The sequence below is a fragment of the Anopheles arabiensis genome, chromosome 2 (assembly GCF_016920715.1).
Source record: "Anopheles arabiensis isolate DONGOLA chromosome 2, AaraD3, whole genome shotgun sequence".
In the NCBI taxonomy this organism is placed as follows: Eukaryota; Metazoa; Arthropoda; class Insecta; order Diptera; family Culicidae; genus Anopheles; species Anopheles arabiensis.
Genome location: NC_053517.1, coordinates 36,602,942 through 36,621,734, shown reverse-complemented (window position 1 = coordinate 36,621,734; position 18,793 = coordinate 36,602,942). Strand labels below are relative to the sequence as shown.

Below are 18,793 nucleotides of genomic sequence, written 5' to 3'. Positions count from 1 at the left end.
TCTGTGGGGTGTGTGGATTTTTTTCTTTTATCTTCATTTATATTTGGTTTTGGAAAGAAGATTACCAACGGGTTGAGAAAATGTGGTTCAAACAACCAACTAAACGTCATTATGCGGCGTTCGTTCCGGTGTGTGTGCGTGTGTGAGGTATCCTGCAAAAGGTTAACATTTGGCTGAGTCACCTGCCCTGCGGCGGCGGCAGCTCCAACTGCAGTGCCTACAATCGTGAGCGCGTCAAACAATACATCCGATCGTCACCATGGCAACGACAGGTAGGAAAACAAAGTGAAATTGTTCGGTGCGTTGCTTTGTAGCGAAGCGTATCGTGGTGAGTTGCAGTACTTCGCTGCGCTGTGGCAAAGGTATGTATCCGTTCCAGGTGCTGCAAATCGTTATTTTGGAGCAATTGTCCATGTTCTGTATTGTTTCAGGGAAAACCAATCATTAAAAAAAAGGTTACGGCAGCTCCAATTGTGGCGTTTACATAAGAAATGGCGGACGACAACTCGTGGGTGTTTGATTCGTTGGTGTGCTTTTTGCACGGCCCGGTATGGAATGCACCGCTGCAGACGTTCATCGAGGATAAATCGATTAGTAAGTGCAAAGCAGCTGTGAGACGCGCCACTGTGACTACTAATCCTCTCGATCTGTTGTTACAGTTTTCGATCCCAACCTGCAGCCGGACGAGAACAATCCCGACTTCCGGAAGGTGCACGATGAGTACAAGAATCTGGTCGACTACATGCTCGGTTCGTTCATGGAGGAGATGCAAATCACGCCGGAACAGTTCGAGTTTGCCTGCCTGGAGGGCCGGCACGTCGCTAGCCTGGGAAGTGCCGGGGCGGGTGGGGCACGCGCCGCGTCCGCCGGTACGCCCGGTGGCAGCAGCGACCGAGCAGATCCGTCCGGTGGCAATACGTTCTCCTTCCATCAGGGTTTGTTCCAGCAAATATGGGCCGCAAACGATATACGCATCTTCATACGCATGATGGTGCAGCGCAACGTCGAGCTGCAGTTGCAAGCGTTGGATCTTATCGAGCGCCGATCGCAAAGCCTATCCTCCAAACGTGACGAAGGTTCCGTTGATGGGGCTGGAGGGGAGGCTGGTGACACTGGGTCGGAGCTGAAGCCTGCGGAAGACACGCCCGAGGAGCGTGAAATTGAGCAGGATATTTTAAAATCGGTCGAAAATGAGTTAAAAGTACCGCTGCTGACGGAAGGGGACGCTGGTGCAACGGATCAAACGCAAGCGTCTGCTTTGGCCGGTACGCTTGAGGGAGGGCTGCCGGGCACGGAAAGTGATAAGTTTCAGCGCTTGAATTTGTTTTTCGACCAGGAAAAGGTTTGTGGTACATTTTGTTTTTGCTTTATTTTCTTTTTACTCCATTTCTATCCTTTGCCCTGTATTGTGTGTGCGTTTAGATCAACACGGACGACATGAAAGCGCGGCAGGAGTATTTGCGAACCCAGCGGGACAAGATACTGACCATCAAGAAGCAGGCGCGGGCCCGGCAGCTGAACGAAACGATACGCAAAAGCGAACGCCCAGCGTCGGCACAGGTGGCACAGAAGTTTCTGGACGGTGAAACCGAATCGGTACCGGTTGAGCCGCCGGAAGGTTCGCTGCAGCTGCGCAAGATGCTGGCCCAACGGCTGCGCAACGAGGTAGCCATCGATAAGGAGTGAAGCTCGGCACCGATACGGGGTCAGTGTGATGGAAGGGTGTAGGAATCGATATCGCATGAAACACAGCTCGTCCTCGTCCTCGCACAATGTGATATTATCACCAGCAGTGTGCAGTGTCGATCGATATGCATGATGTTTGTTGGTGAATAATATATGTGTAACACACTGCGTTGGGGGTGTTTCCCCCGGTATAGTTTAAATGAGTAGAGATAAATGTGTAAGAAGGGGAAACATTTGGGTAGTACAGACAGTACAGAACTTAGATTGATTTCTCATATTTATATTCATATTCCAGCTAATTAAAAAAAAACTTTGTGCAATGTGACTAAATTCGTTTTTTATATTATATTTGCGCTGATAGTTGTCTGAAAAAAGGAAGAAAATGAACAAGACTGTGGTACTTATCGATTAGCAGAGGTAGAATCGATTACGAGTCATTTGAATAAGGAATTTTTGGTATTCAGAACCTGTAAAATGTAGCTCTGACCAGTGCTGCAAAGTGTCACGAGCATCACGAGATGTTCACCAACGAAAACAATGAACATATCTGTGTTAGTTTGATGCTGATTGCTGATACTCAATGAATGTGCATCACCAACGCTAATGATTGAAACGAAGCTCAAATCAGCTCACGTACACAACTGAGATGATCAGACTCAAACAGTTGGTGGACTAATCACATGCTTGGTGACATTTTGTTTAGCACCCAACTCTTGATCATTCACTTGGTCACGACATTTTCTGCTGGTGATAAACATTCTTGGAATATACTTGGTGTGTGGGCACAAGCAACAAAATGAGCATGTTTTCTCGCTCTGTCTGTTTTGATTATCTGTCGGGTCAAACATAGCGAGAAAACATGCTCATTATGATTCTTGGAACCACTCCCAAGCACCCCATATCTCCCATGACCATCACGATGATCACCGACAGAAAATGTCGCAACCAAGTGACTGCCCGTGATTTGTTTACACAAAATGTCATCAAGCATGTGATGATCGCACCAACTGTTTGAGTCTCATCGCTGATCATCACAGAAGAGCTCGTGACGGTGAAACTATTTTGTTTCAGCCGAAATTTGCCATGACTATGTTGGTGACATTTTGCAAAACTGATCACACTAAAAAAAGTCATGACACTAAAAAAAGACTGACCAAGCGATGGTCGCAAAAATGTCACGAAGCATGCAGTTTTGAGTATCACCTCTGATCATCACAAATGAGTACGTGACGCTGACATGGATTTTGTTTCAGTCAGATTTTTTAATGACACTGACCGTGACATTTTGCAGCACTGGTTCTGACTCGTTGGTAGAGTTTCGATAGGGAGGAAATCCCGTAAGTTTAGTTAAGCTTATGGAACTCATTAAACTAGCGATGGGAATTTGTTGTTGCAACTGGCAAAAATAACCACCAGAAAAGTGTTAGATCCCCCTTACCACAGGAATAATGGAAAGTCCAATATGCAATGGTAAAGCATAGCAACCATTGACGGAGTATAAAAAAAGCAGCTCGATAGCACTTTACGGCTCACTCTCAAGATGACTTCTCAATAAAAAACATTAAAACTAGAGCCTTTGTGTAACTCCCTATAGTTACTCTTGCTAGTAACTTGAAACTAGTTATTTATGTCTGATACTTTTTTTAACTAACGACCAGTTACTAGCTACTCTAACTAGTTATTCGTGGAAAAGAAAATACTTACTTTTAGTTATTTTTTAATCTTTCAAATTCTCATTTATCTCGTGATCCTTTCGGAACCATTGAATGACCATTGATCGTAGCGCTCGGCATCGGTTATTCTTTTCAAGCGATTTCGACCTTCATTCCGGTTGGTTCGGATCGGACCTCCGTCTTTTACTGTTATTTCTTTCATACACCACAAAAGCGCCACACTCGATGCGTGCACATTATCTGTCCAAAGATTCGTCGTACTTTACTGATTTTATTTTGTGTTATGCCGTTCACTTGCCCATGTCCACACTCTCTGCCGCACACCCAGTATGTAGTATTCACTCTGCATACTGCCTACACGCGCACGCCCCCTCGGCCGATGGTTTTCCTTTTCTTTCAGCTTATGTGGTAAAGTTTGCTCCCCCTTGGTTTGCACACCTTTTGCATCCTCTCTCTTTCTCTCTCGCTCTGGCTCTGTGGTTTGCTGATTCTACTCTTACTTCTTAAACCAGTTAGTTTAGTGGTAATGGTGATTCACCCTATCTCATCAAAGCATACACAGACACACACACACACACACACGATCACACCGCACACTGACATACACAAACACCAAAACGAGGAATGGTTGCTGCTGTCCTTTTCCCTCTTCCTCTTCGAGCTGTGTCAGTGGGTGGAGCAGAAATTACAGGTTTGCTGCGATTAAGCGTTTACTGGTAGGTACAAGATGGGTTTTTTTTAATTGGGGCTTTTGTTTTGCGGGGCTTAGTAAAAGTGTGTCTCCCGTAGTTGGCTGTGGTAGGAGTTAAACGGAGTGACAGCTTGCTTCAAACAGCTCTGTGACAGGCTGTGATGATGGTGGTGGTGGTAGTTGCTCTAGTACTGTTGCTTCTTACTTTTATTTTTTTAGTTGCTTGTATTACTAATGAAGTGTGTGTTGTTCTAGTTAGCGACAAATGTTTTGATTTGGTAGATGCATTGGTTTGGTAATTATGACTATGTTTTTTTTCTTCTTTTATTGACTGTTGCTGTTTGTTTACTAAACGAGTTTACTACCAGAATCATTCGCAATGTAAGCTCCACCCAGCGCAACATAACCAAACAGTTCTTGTTTTCTTTCCATATTTTACTTATCTACGAGTGCTTGTGTGGGAACGTTGTGTACAGGAAGAATTGTTTTAAAAGACATGAGTCCGCGAGGAACGGGGTGTGGGGGGAGGGGGGAGTTTAATGGACACCTACACATACAAACATGTATCCACTTCAAATGTGTGTCAAAAGTTCAAACAAGTCCCACCAAAGCAAGGTATTTTAGACCCCATTCAGATGAAGCGCACATTGCTCTACATGCTTTCCTGGTGAATTCGCTTAACTTAAATTGCAGACTTACTTCCTATTACTACTGCGGCTGCGTGTGCTGCTAGGTTTACAACATCGTTTCATTTTGGTTTTGTTTTTTTGCTTTTTTTTTATCTCAAATAGTACATCCATTGCTACCATCCATCGTGTTTGTTTTTGCCACCAGTCATTGTAATACCAGCGTGAAGTGTACGCAGCAACGTGTACGCTGTACGGTGCGTAATGGGCAGGGTGATCATTTAATGCGTGGTAGTGTACTGGTACTGCGTACGTGTGCTGTGCATGTGTGAGTGTCAAAATGTTGAAGGACAAATAGAGCAACCACGGGGGTATGTTGATGGGTTATGTGTAGTTTGTTTCCCAAGTTTTTCGTCTCTACAAACCGTCCACCACTTTGTCAATGGTGCATTGTGATGTGTGCCGGACTATTGGATGCTATGGAGTCGGGAGTAATTGTTAGTACTGACCAAGTGTACCTAATGGTGCTAGCAATGGTTAGCAGTAAGTGTAAGCAAAAATCATTCTATTGCATCATACCGAACGCGTGCGCACGCTGCCGGTAGATTGATCGCACGCCTAAAAAGCACTGGTGCAACGCACAAGTAACCATTACCATTACTTTATCTTATCGAGCGACCGTTTAGTACAACCCTACACACCATACACAGAAAAGAAGCACACGCACACGCACACTGATGCGGCTGTGTGTTGCGACACTGTTTGTCGAGCGGAGGCATGAGCGGAACGGACTGATTTTTGTGTGTGTGTTCTTTTAAAATTAGCTATCATCTTCAGAAGGATCCAAAAAATGGCTATTTGTCCTGCTCGCTCCTTTCCTCTTAGCAGGCGTTTGCCTGATGTTGACATGGCAGACGAGCCTTTCTAAGCGAATGAATATGTTAGCTCCGGCTTGACAAATCCTTCATCTTACTACAATTGCTCGTGGTGTAAATGCCGTGCCAAAAATGCAATTTCCTGCAAGGTCTTACATACATACAAGTTGTACAGCGTGCTATGCGTTGACACTAAACTACGCGGCTTTGGACATTGTTTGAAAGGTTAGTAGTGTGTGTAGTGATCGATGCTCGCAAATAGCGTTGTTTGCCGTTGCAAATACGAGCACTTTTCAGCGAAATTTAGTTGATGACAGTACTAATGGACAGCATGTATACGGCCCCGCTCAAAGGGACGTTCAAACAAACCGTAAAACATACAATATTCTGCACAGGCATATCATTTGCATTGCTCACTCTATCTTCTAAAAGTCGCTACTACTTCTCTTGTAATACTTGGTTTTTCCCCTTTGCAAACTTGATTTTCTGGCCGGCTTAAGTTTGTCTGCTTGCTCTAAGTTTTTTTTTGTTACTTTCACACAACATTCGGCATGCAACATTTACACTCACTAATTTGCAGCGCCTTCTGCAGCAGTAAAGACGGATAGCACTAAAGAAGTGTTGTTTTTTGTTGTGGTTGTTGTTTGGGCTTAGTATCTAAAAGTTAAGGGCTTAGGTGTATGTCGCTGTTCCTTTCATAAGCTTATTTTTTCTCTCATGCGCTCTATCTCCCCCTACCTCTCTCTCTCTCTCTTGCCTTCTTTCATCTCGTACACTTTTGCTCTTATCGCGTCGAATGCGTTCAAGCGCGTGCAAGATCGGTTCGAACCAAATGCAGCTCCAAGCGTTGCCGCGCTGCTTACAGATGTGTTGCTTTTACATAAAAGGACGACATACTGGTGCTGGTGCAAAACTGGAATGTATGGTTTCCAAGTTTCTAGCGGTATGAACTGATTGTTACACACGGTGCATATGTGTATGCAACAAACAGCCAATGTCTCGCGCATTTTCCGCTGCACCCAGTAAGACTCCGTGGGGGTGACTTCCAACATCTTCGAAATAGCGGCGTACGAGCGAAAAAAAAGAAAAAAGAAGGCAAGAAAGAAGATACAGAGTGATGACGGGGAGGAGATGGGGCAGGGAGGGCTGCAGGGTATTCTCTTTAAACAACGGTTTCATTTAGTTGTGAATTATATTAAGCAAACACCATCTGCCCAGCCCAGCACTACTAAGCTGGTACAGTATAGGATGGTTAGGACGGGAAATGGGAGCTGATTTGTCTAATCCACCGTTGCTTATACGTTGCCTTAATTAATACACGCCCCAAATACGCCTCTCCCCCGCAAGCCAGGGGTTTGCAGTAAGTTTGGGTGTCTCTGGATGGATTCATCTAACGAATGCATAGATTCTGGGTTTTTTTTCTTTTAGAAAACAAAAACAAATGCATGTTCCACTCGTAACTAAAGCAGTAACGTAATAAACCCTCTCGAATTCGGAATTGCAAATAGAGATGGAAGAAATGTTAAAGGAACCACATCGATTGGTTGGTTTTGCTGCTGCCCGTCCGGTGGAGCGTTTTAAAACACCAGCAAACGATCGGCGCTGCCCTCCTGGCTGTCGTCATCGTCGTCCGAGTCCTCCGTGTCCTCGTCGTCGGAGTTCAGCGTTGTGGCGTTGTTGATGATTTCTTCTGTAAAAGAAAGAAATTTCATTACTAAAGGCATGTAGGGAAAGTCCTTGTCGTATATGGAGTTAGTAAAATAACACATAATTAAATAATTAATATTTTGAACAAAAACATGTATAAATTTATCACATTTTTAATGTTCATGTTTTATCTTGCGATCAAGTCAATTAAAAAAAAAAATGATCTCAAGAACACATGTGCCATAGAAAACGGTTAGAGTTTTAAGCGATGGAGGCGCCTGGTAGTTTATATTTGATGGAGACGCATGGTGCTTCATTATTTATTGCTAAATTATGCTTTCATGTTTGCTTTTCGATTGAAGGTTTATAAAATAATTGAATGAGCATTATTTTTTGGGGTCACGTCGGTCCAAACAGGCTTTTGAGACTTGTTTAGTACCACGTAGCCACATAGTCAGTCTTTGCTACGAGGGAACGGTTGAGACTTGAACTCACTACTTAAATGTTAAAATTACACTACAAACAAAACATAATCTAAATTGACAGGCATCTAGCATGCAACTAATGAACGACTTACCGCAGTTTGGTTTGCCTCGCGTGCGCGTGTTGGCAAACTCGACACCATGCTCATCCACGCACCAGCACACACCGACGGCCTGATGGCACTGCGTGGGTTTGTAAAATCCTTGACTGTCACAATCGGGTGCGTAAGATCCTGGCAGCCAACAAAGAAAAAAAAAAAACTCATAAACCATTGCGCAGCAGGAGAAACTCCACTCCCTTCATAACTTACCGCTCAGATCGGTCTTCTCGAAGCAGCGGCACCATTCGCGCGGATCGATCGTATTGTCCTGGTCGAGATCGCACGTATCGATGAACGGTTTGATGCACCGCTCGTTCTGGTCGTGCTCGAGATCGTACAGCTCCTGCGTCGACAGCTCGCCGTCGTTGTTCAGGTCGAGATGGCCAAACATCCAGCGCGCCTCCAGCTTGCAGGCGGCCGGGAAGTGTACCTTGTTCTTCTGCTGCTGGTGCTGGCGCCGCTTCTTGCTGTCGGCCATGATGACCGAGAACCAGTCGAGCAGCCGGTTACCGATGGCAGTCAGCTGCTGCGGTTTGCATTCGCTCGATTTCATCCCTGGGTAACCTGGGTAAAGGATAGTAAAGGAGATAAGCGGGTCAGAGCGGATGAAAATCAGAAAGGGGTTGTACCTTGAATTGCCCTTGTTAGTGAGCAGCTGTGGGAGAGAAGGGGGAGAAGGGGGAGAAGGGGGAGGTGGGGGGGGAGGACTGACAGAACAGTAGAAAGGTAGAACCACGCGACAGGAAAGTGTGGAGGTCTTAAATTTGGTCCTGCCCGAATGAGCGGTGGGAAAGTTATTGCGTCGATTTGCTAATCACCATCGTTAATTAAGCGTTGTCACTATCTTGTACCGCTAGTTCTGCGTACTACAGCGAGCCACCGTGCGGGGTGGTTGGGTGGAGCACCCAGGGGTTAAATCCTTCCGTTTAACAAACTGAATAGGTAATGACATTTCACAAATGCTGCCATACCTGTCGCTGCTGCCACTGCTGCTGCTGCTGCTACCTTGGGTCAGGAAAAGTTTCAAGTCACAAGCATCAACGAAATTTCCACGCGCGACCAATAGAAAAAGGGAACGCACCGCGTTGGAATGGTTGGGTATGTTTTTCGTGTAAAACTTTAGCCGCTAGATTGGGCGGAAAATACATGACGTTCGTGTTTTGCATCACCAAAAACAATGGTGGCTTTAATTAGTTGGGGATGAATAATTTAGTAGAATAATTTGTAAAATTGGGACAGTTTTCGGGGAATCTAGAATGTACCCCGGACTGGACCCGTGCCGAATTAGTGAGGAGCGTGTAAGAGAATCGAACCAAATGAATCGGTGTGTGTGCACATGGTTGTGTGTTTTGGCGCCCATTCTCGGACAAAGGACAACAGAAAAACGTCAAGGGAAGGGTTGAATTGAACGAAGCTTTTTCGGAGGGCCGAAGCCCTATCACCGTAATAGGCCACCCAATTAAGCAAGACTTATTATTTGCGACATTTATTCCCCGATCCAGTATCTTATTTGATGTGCAAAAAAAAAACAACACACACACATACAAGGTCGGCATTCCGTCGCACATAAAAATACCACCACCTCCACTGCCGTAGAGCTAATGTGCTGCATGCCACAAAGCGCTCGGAGAAAAGTGCTTGGCAAAACTTTAAAAGCAAACTTCATTATGCTTTCACTTTCGAGCCGAAAAGGCGAGATCTTCCGCACACTGGTGTAGGGAGGAGGGGGGGGGGCGATTAATTTGCCCTCCATGGATGGGGGCTTGCTTTAAGCTTGTTTTTTTCTTCATGGAGTTACTTTGCTACTGCTACCTTCTTGACTTTTCCACGAAGCAAACTGCTTGGGCTGGCTTAACTAAACATTGTTTCAATCCTGCCCTACCCTCTCGTTTGTACATGACTCCCCCTTTCCTTCTCCCCCCTCCATCCAGCGTATTGATATCAGTGTACGTGCGTGACGTGCCGAATAAGGGTGTATTCGTGTACGGCATGGCACGGCTCGTTCGTTGCTCTTCGGGCCGTGCTATTGCACACGGCGTATCGCATCTAAGCGTACCATGTTAATGCCACTGTAGCGTGAAGGGAATTTCACTGTCTCGCTAAAGCAAACATTCCGCCATTCTTGTGCGGGTGCCAGCGAAGCGCCGGTATCTGTTTCCCGCTGCACAGAAGGTTAAACAATACTTAATTGCCATAAATCTTTGCTCGTTCGCGGCTCGCATCGGGTAGCAAGCGGGTTTACGCTTTTCCTTTCCGCAAGGCAGCAAAGGGTTGGTGAGGTGCGGGCAGAAAATCGCATAACCGTACAATGCGTGGATTTGTGCTGTATGAGCACTTTTGCACAGAGTTGGATTACACTCGCAGGCGCTGAGAGCAATACGCAGCATAGGGTGCTTGTGATCGAAGCAAATGCAGGAAGGCTCGCGTACAGTGCTGCCATCTCGGGGAGGTTCGGTTGCTCGCGCTTTTAATTTAATGTTGTACACAATGGGTCGATGAAGGTGAAGGCACGGTGAAGCAAATGAAGGAAAAAAGCATCCTCGCGCTCTTCCGCTCCAGAAGGGGATGGGTGCGTGCTCGACAAGCTCATATTCTCGTTCCGCGTACAGTGACGGCGTGATGAAAGCAGTTGTATTGCACGATTGTGTGTATGTGTGTGTCTGTGTTTTTCTCCTGCTCAGTAACACGATGCGGCAAACGGGGCTCTATGCAATCAGTATGCTACGGGTGTACTATTTCTCGATTAGATAAACGTTGTGGATCAGCATATCGTGGCGTTGTACGCGGACCGGATGCTGGAGCATGTGCTTCGCTCTTCGGCCATCGTGCGCATTGATAAGTTTCTTGTACGAACTAACAAGTGCAGAAAATGAGGATTTCGAGAAATTAAATGCTCGCATGTCTCGTTTTCGCACGTAGAAGCCGAAATTCAAATATACAGGTGTCCCCCGAGATACGACTGTATTTGGGACCGAAAAAATAGCCCAAAGCAAGGCGTAAGTTGAAATAGTCGTATGTCGAATATCTGTCAAAGTTAAGTTTAAAACCGAAGTTGAAGAGGCAAAATCTATGATATCGTAATTTTTATTTGAAATAATATTTGATAATGTATTAATTTTACACCGAAAGTCGTTTACGCTTTATAAATATCAAAGATCGGCTAGTTGTAGAATCTTTGGAAATGTGTTTGTAACGGTTTTCAGCACAGAAATTCAAAAAAATACATAAATTTCTTCTCACTGACAACTTTTCGTATCTGCGAATCGTCGTAACTCGAGAGGGTCGTAACTCGGGGGACGCCTGTACTAAAAATTAGTTTTATCATACACGATCGGTCCTTTTTTTAAGAAACGATCTTCATTGCTTACCATTCCATCATTCTTTAATTGCAAATATATTTTAATATTATATTATATTATATTATGTTATAATATATAAAATATATGTAAATGTATAAATATAATTTGTTATTTCTTTTGTGTTGTGTAACTGCACTATGTACCAAAATAGGACTCTTGAGGCCAAATACGGCCATCGAGAACGCATAAAAGTTTGAAGCCCCGCGCCCCGAAAACACCAATGGAGGCGCATGGTATCTCATCGTCAATGGAGGCGCCAGGTATTTCATCATTTAGTGTAAAATGATTCCATCATAACTTGATGTTGTTGCCGTGCAATCAGAAGGAAAAACATAAACCGTCACAGGTCGTTTATATGTTTGGACACAGATTTTGTGGGGTCTATTGCTGGCATAATAATTTAATTTACATGGGAAAATACCGCTTCCTATCGAGCTTTTGGATGGGAATTCACCAAAACATGCATGCGTTCAAACCAATAAGCATACACTATTCAATATCAGCACCGGTAGCACACTGCGCACTCAACCAGCGACGAACTGGCCATAACATTATCAATCCAACCAATATTTAACATTTTGTCCCGTTGTCTAGATACTTTTAGCTTCGTAACGAATCCGGCTGCCGGCAGCGGGACACCACTTGCCAAGACAAAGGCATCCGGAAATCGCTGTTCAGGTTGCAAAAATATAATAGTACTCTGAGCGGCGTATAGGTACCCGGCAGAAAGCTATACGATTTACCATTTGTGCCATTGGCGGTGTTGCAGAGCGTGCAGCATACAGTAACGGTGCTGTTTCGTGTTTCGAAAGTCAAATTAAGTCCGCCCGGATACATTTGCCGGTGATGTCGGTATTCCTGTAGGTGTGGTGTGTGTTTGTGTGCATCGGACACGGATGACGTTTGAGCTACTAACTGGCCCAGGGCATACCTGGAACGTCCAGAAGGCTTCTACTACCCTGGCCGCGCCTCTAACAGTTCTGCCACAAACCCCTGTCGCTACTGCTAATACTTACGTGCCGAGCTACCGGACAGTTTGGATGGTTTACTGTTGCCATTGTTGTTGCCAGAGCTGGCCGGCTTATCGAGAACCTCGTTGTAGCCTCGGATTTTGTGCTTGTCCTCGCCTGTCATGCGGGTCGAGCCACTGCCGGACGAACCGTAGCCATCATACTGACGGGCTGCCGGCATTGATGACTGCTCCACACAACCGACGTGTTTGAGTGAGAAAGAAAGAGAGAGAGAGAGGGAAAGAGAGAGAGAGAAAGAGATTCAAGAATGAGAACGGAAATGGGGGTAATGTTATGGTAATGAATATTTTCCAAGCTCGTGCAATACGAGGGACCGTAAAGCACCAGCAATTCGCACACAGCACTTGAGGGCAAGCGAATGGTGGCGGCGAATGGCTTGTAGTGACGCGTGTGTCGGACCTACCTTGCCCTTGTACGTCGTGTACTTGATGTACTTGTAGTGCTTGTTGTCGTACTTGATCTCCTCGGGCGTGAAAGTGTACTGTGAGTTGATGTGGTTGTAGTGACGGTTCTTTTCTTCCTTCAGCTGCTGTTGCTGCTGCTGCTGTCGCGAGTGAGGATAACGAGACGGTTGAAAGCGTATGGAAAGTAGATGGAAAAGGCATGGGGAGAAAAGAAACGAGAAAACGATAGTTTATAGTACAGGCCACACTGGAGAGTGTGTGCTATTGTTATTTTATCGTCGATAATGGGGAGGTACCGAGCGCTCGTTGAAGCTTCTTAATTAAGAAACAACTTCAGGTGAAGGCTTAGGGCTTAGGCACCAGCATTGGTTCAGCTCGTTTTGGATCGATGAAATGGGATGGGGAAAGGGAAGGCGATGGGAGTTGAAATTTGTTTTCCGTTTTCGAGAGCACAATTTTTAATGAGTTTTAGAAGTCACAGGGGCTAGCTGTGAAAAGGCGTACAACTTGGAAATTTGATTTTTGCCTCTAAAAATTGCATGCTAATAAAGCATAAGCAAGCGTTGTGTATTTTCATTTTGGAAGCTTATTTTGTCAGCACCACAAATCAGGAACATCTAAAAAACCCTATTGAAAAATCAATTCTACGATACAAACATGAAGGAGCTTCTTTCCTTTTAATCCATCTTTATTTGGAAAGAAAACTTCAGTCAGATCTCATCTCTTTATGCTGATTGGCTACTCCCCACCTTGTTGACATATAATCAGCATTAAAGCATACCCTCGATATTTCTCTACTGTAAGTCCAGTATTTCTTCTTTCACATTTTTTTATAGTCCTCATACCACGGGTAAAAATGGGGAGGATAAAAATATTTTTTAGCCTTTCAATCGTTTAGCAGTTGGGTTTAAATACGTACGAACCGTTCGGGTTCTTTCATCCTGGGTGAAAAGATAAACCCATCTCCGGCCGTTTCTTTTCCCTACCTCCCTCTCCCCCATCCCCCGGAAGAGAAGCGATTTAATCAGTGCTAGTGACGCGTATGATGCTAACCCGAACACATTAGCCCCGGAGGAAACGCGTCCCTAGTACGTACAGAGTTACGGGATGATGTTTTCATTTTTGCTTGCGGGATGTGAAAGAAAAATACGGCAGAAGACGCTGTGCTGAATGAATCGTAAGACGTTTGCTTTCGTTGAGGCTCTGCTATAGATCAAATCGGTAGGAACGCGATTTGGTAAGCGTAGCTTCGTCCGAGCACGACGCACCACAAACGTGTTCGAAAGCGAAATGATAGGGAAAGGGCATCAAAAAAACATGTATCATAATTCGGTGGCGACCAGTTTTAGTATGTGATTTAAAACCATTAAGCAGATTAGGCTTTATACGCTTTGACTATTCAAAACATAAGGAAAGAAAGTATCCAGTTACCAAATGTTGCTATTAAAATACCATAAACATCAGTATACTACTAATCAAGAAGTGATTGATTAATTGATTTGCATTGCTTTTATCCTAGGTTTCCTATATACTTTTTTATAAAATTTGTTGGGGGGCTTTAAAACAAGGCTAGCCATTGAATGCTATTGTCATGATCTTGAAGATCTGGTTTAAAAAATAGTTGATGATTTTAGTTTGTGTTTTATATATTAAATTTTTGATTGCAAGATGTACTTTTATGTCAAATCCAAACTCTACAAAGGCTAGCAAAAATAGAAAATGTAAGTCCAACTGAGTGCAAAGGGCGGTCCTGTAGTACAAACGGTACAACTCGCACGACTTAACAACATGCCCTTCGTAGGTTCAACACTCGAATGGACCGTCCCCCTTCCTTAACAAGCACTGACTATCTGGATGCGTGGTAATAATTAAGTATCAAAGGCCTGTATAGACTGGTATGACCGCGTAGGTATATTACGCGAAATAGAAGAAGAAAAAAAAATAAAAAACCACGTGATTAGGCAATTTTATTTTGGTGGCTAAGGTTGCTAAGGCTAAGTTTACCCCAGCAGCAAATAGAAACAGATGGAATGCACGGCGATGTGACGAGCATTTCATTTTCATAGCCAAATGTAAGCAACTTCAATAAAAAAGTGTTATAATTCAGTTAACGTTCAGAACATCTTTAAAATTCATAAATAATATAAAGCGTAATGTATAACATACAACACTAGCTCGAAATGTCGAACCAGTCAAAAATGAAAGTGGCGGGTAATGTGCCTTCTGGGAAGGTTGGCACGGAAGGAAATACCGAAAACGGTCTAAACCGGTCGCCAGCTGAACGATCGGCCCTTCGGGGATGTTGAGTGATTATTTTCACCTCCTGCTTTGAAGCAATGGAGCAATGTTCGCTGCACTGTTTCTCCACTGCCGACATAGAGCAACGCAACGGTTACACAATCGGACGCACACACACCCACACACGCACATAAACACTTCCGGTTCGTTTTTTGGCTGGGAAAGCGGATTTTTGTTCCCTATTTTCGCGTCTGAAGATGGCACAAAATTGTATTTATTTTCACATTCTGCTGTATTTGGGCTCGGGTGCGCCACGGACCCTCCAGGCAAGTGTTTAACTTTGTGCTCGTGCGCTTCTTGCTTGCGATTGTGTTTTGGCGCCATTCGTTTTTTTTTGCACTCGAACACTCGAACACTTTAGCTGCCCCCGGGGGTGCTTCTCACTCTCGACCAGCTTAATTAGAGTTGAATTGCTTTTTGCTGTAAATAATATTAAACCGGCCCTCGACCAATGAGTGCATCGGTCGCTTTGCACATAAATAACGGCGGCATAGTGTGAAAAAAGGGAAAAACAAGCAGAAATAGAGAGAAGGGGGTGGGAGAGAAAGGAAAGAGAGATAGAGCGCGCGAGAGAGACACTCACATAGGAAGCCGCAATTCACATAGCTCATGGGCACAAAAAAAGAAATAACGTAACCAATGGCACAACACACTTGGTTTTAAATTTTGCAATTGAAAGTTTTAACGCGCGCGAACAAGAACGAATCGCTTCGGGGCGGAAACTGTTTTTCTGGGTTTTCTTTTTTTTTTACACACGAACACAAGTAAAAGCAACAAAAATGGAGGAGAGCAAAAACACGGCCAACTCAAAACAGCGTCCCGAAGAGAGGAGGTAAACTGCGAAGGGCAATTTCGCCGAAAGAAAACTTGTTCAATTTGGAGAAGCAGCAATAGCAACGGCGGGGAAGGGTGAAGGGAAAATGGAGAAATTTTTGGATGGAAAGCACAGGAAAAATCGCTACAGAGCAATGTCGCGCAACTATTGCGTTTGACTGATTGGGAACGGGCTGGCCGGGCGACGCGTGCTGAGTTCCGGCATGCCGTTAATGAATTCGAATTGGTCCAAAGAAAGTTTGGGGCGAAAAATTGGAACCGAGCGGATAAGTTTTCTTTTATGCTTTACGCTCACTGCGGGAACGCCACACGCAAGGGGATACTGTTGAAAGGAATGCACGCAAAGTTTGTTAATTAGACGCGCTTACCAATGCGGTAGTTTAACAATTATTATTTCTTAGGTGTAAATGTTAAGTTGGTTCCCAAACAACACGATTTCTCTCAGCAAAAGGCGGTTAATGTAAATATCAAGAATAAATCATAAATTGATAACCCAAGGAATCAAATCAACTTTGCTTTCTCGTTCTGTCAACTCTATATAACAGTGTTGGTATAATTGTCAGTTGTATTTTGTCTGTCAGTTTGATGACAGTTTGTCTGTTTTTTTGTGTAAGATTTTGTTTTTTCGAGTGCTTTGTCTATCCTTTGTCTTATTTTACTTGCTCTTTTTTATCTGTTACTTCCTTGATATGTTTATTTTTTCAATAACTGTGTTTTGTATGAATATTTTACCACTCTGTTTTTTTCTGTGCTTTAGTTTTCTAGTTTGTATGATTACAGTAAAAATTAATAGGGATTGATTTCTTCATCCTGTTACATATTTCCTTTCGGAAAGTGTAATAATATTGATCCTGTTTTCCTATTTCAATCATTTTTTTCAAATATATGTTTTACATGATTTTAAAGTTGATTATTAAATTTTTTTTAGTTTGTTTGTATTGCAATGTTAAACAATTGTATCGAATCCGGTGTCTTCTTCTATTTGGCGTAACGTCCTACACGGACATGTCGGCATATACAGACCTTCGAGACATAATTCATTACCACACAGCCAGATAGTCAATCCTTGCTACATGAAGACAATCCATTCTAGGCTTGAACCCATGACGAGCATGTTATGGAATCGTTAGTGTTGACGACTGTACCATGAGACTGCCCCCATCGTACAGTCAAATCCGGTGTTTGAGGTCTAAATATTTTGTTATATTTTGTTTTTTTTTTTTTACATTCATTTCATTTATCTAGAAATCCAAATGATTTCATCTCTAAATTATTAGATTGCCTAATCTTAATTGCTTCTTTCATAGAGCAACAGTAGTTATCTGAATCAAGCAACACCAAAGCTATACCAAATCGTAAACAAATGCCCTGTCATTGACCTGTCATAAGAATGACACGTCGTGGTTGTTTTAGTTCTTAAAATATCCCAATTCCCTCACCTGCTTTCACTGTTCAAAAATAGTATAAATCATGGCACGGGATTGGATTGAAGCATAAAAAATTGCCAATATTGTTCACACAACAACCTCTCCCCGCTCTTGGCCGCTCGCACATTGTTGGAATGTTCCATGTCCCTTGAGAACGGGTGAACGATCGATTTGATTCGACCAGCCGCAAATACGGCCGAATGACAAAAGATGAGAACAATTGGACGCGTTATGGTGCTTTATTGATCCCCAGACACAAACACACACACACACACACAGACAGCGACGGTCTGTAATTTTTCGCTCGCCCCTCCCAAGAGATCCACTCCGTTCTGTCAAGCGGTTTCAATCGTCTGCCATTGATGGTGTGTGCCTGCGAGTATGTATTTGGGGAAAGTGGAAAGTGGGTTTCTTCTCCCTGTCACTGACAACACCGCAACCCTTCGCTAGCTTTCGGTCATCCATTTTGTGGGGAGAGAAATGTTGGCTTTAAGCTCTCCCCCGGGAGAGTTGGATGATCCTTCGCGGTCCTTCACCATTATTGTGTTATCCCACTTTGTCGGTCGCAAATGCTTGTCGAGGTTGATGCATAAATTGCCTTATCTTATCGTACACCGGGTGTGGGAGATGGTGTGTGTGTGTATGTGTGGGCGTGGGTGATGTAGCCAGCGTGTGTGCCAGTTTAAAGTGGGTAATGTGCATATGGCGTTTCTTTATGCTTTCAACATTGCAATTCTCCCCTGGCGTATTGATGCTTTCGTTCATTGCAATTCACATGATCCGTGTATGGTGCCCGCCGGGATGTCTACACGTGTGTGTGTGTTTATGTACACAAACACACACATATAGACCGAGGCTCATATATGGTCGTAGGACGAAATTTCGCTCTGGGGATTAATTTGATACGCCCGGCTTGGTTTGGTTTTCTTTCAATCTGGCGTCGTTATTTTTACGAGAGTTTGTTGCAGAAGTTGCCCAAATGGTATCATTTTAACATTTGAAATGTGTCACTTTTGGCGACAACTGGTCGCTCGAGTTTTTACTGAAGATTCTAACGATTTTCAGACACATAACATAATGTTAAACATGTTTTAAACATCATAAAACAATAAATAAAAACATTGCTCCTTCTTTCATTCTAATTGAAATTGCAATGGTTGAAATGAATTATGAAACAATCCTCTTGTTTTTATGTCATTGGTTTTGTTTCTATCGCCTATCGTGTTTTTAAACTTTTTTGTAATTTTTGTCTAATTTCCTTTAATATTTCGTTAATGAGACTATTCCTATTACACGTATCACCAGACATTCTACCGCTAATTAGGGAACATTTATGGTTTTGTGAACATGGTTACCTGAATCATTTCAACAACATTACGCAAAATAAAACGTGGAGAGAGATCGATAAACAGCAATAGAGCAAGAAGACATCTTAAGATCGCTTTAGACCTTGCGTGAAAGTGAATGAAATAGTTTGGTTTTTCCGCTTCATTGAATTCTTATCAGACTGTGGCTTATCGTACACCAAAAGAAAGGATATACAATTTCTCATCTATATATACTGTAAATGTAATATGTAATATGTTTTATAGTCTAAACAGTTGGAGAATTAAATTTCCTTTCTTTTGGTGTGTCTGATTAATAATTAATGAAATATAG

At 43.5% G+C, this 18,793-nt stretch overlaps 2 protein-coding genes across 2 annotated transcripts in view; one reads left to right on the top strand and one right to left on the bottom strand.

Moving 5' to 3' along the window:
• The first annotated feature begins 155 nt into the window (after nucleotides 1-155).
• LOC120897486 (cilia- and flagella-associated protein 36) lies at nucleotides 156-2,391 on the top strand. Its single transcript, XM_040302426.1, has 4 exons — nucleotides 156-362; nucleotides 432-594; nucleotides 660-1,342; nucleotides 1,423-2,391. The coding sequence occupies exons 2-4, from the start codon at nucleotides 492-494 to the stop codon at nucleotides 1,684-1,686; spliced, it is 1,050 nt and encodes a 349-aa protein (XP_040158360.1). The 5' UTR covers nucleotides 156-362; nucleotides 432-491; the 3' UTR covers nucleotides 1,687-2,391.
• Nucleotides 2,392-3,589: 1,198 nt separating this feature from the next.
• Nucleotides 3,590-18,793, bottom strand: part of LOC120908663 (proteoglycan Cow) — an 89,198-nt gene continuing 73,994 nt past the window's right edge. Inside the window, 4 exon segments of the mRNA XM_040319888.1 lie at nucleotides 3,590-7,241; nucleotides 7,776-8,345; nucleotides 12,157-12,337; nucleotides 12,575-12,715. Coding sequence (XP_040175822.1) covers nucleotides 7,129-7,241; nucleotides 7,776-8,345; nucleotides 12,157-12,337; nucleotides 12,575-12,715 — 1,005 coding nt within the window. The 3' untranslated portion in view covers nucleotides 3,590-7,128.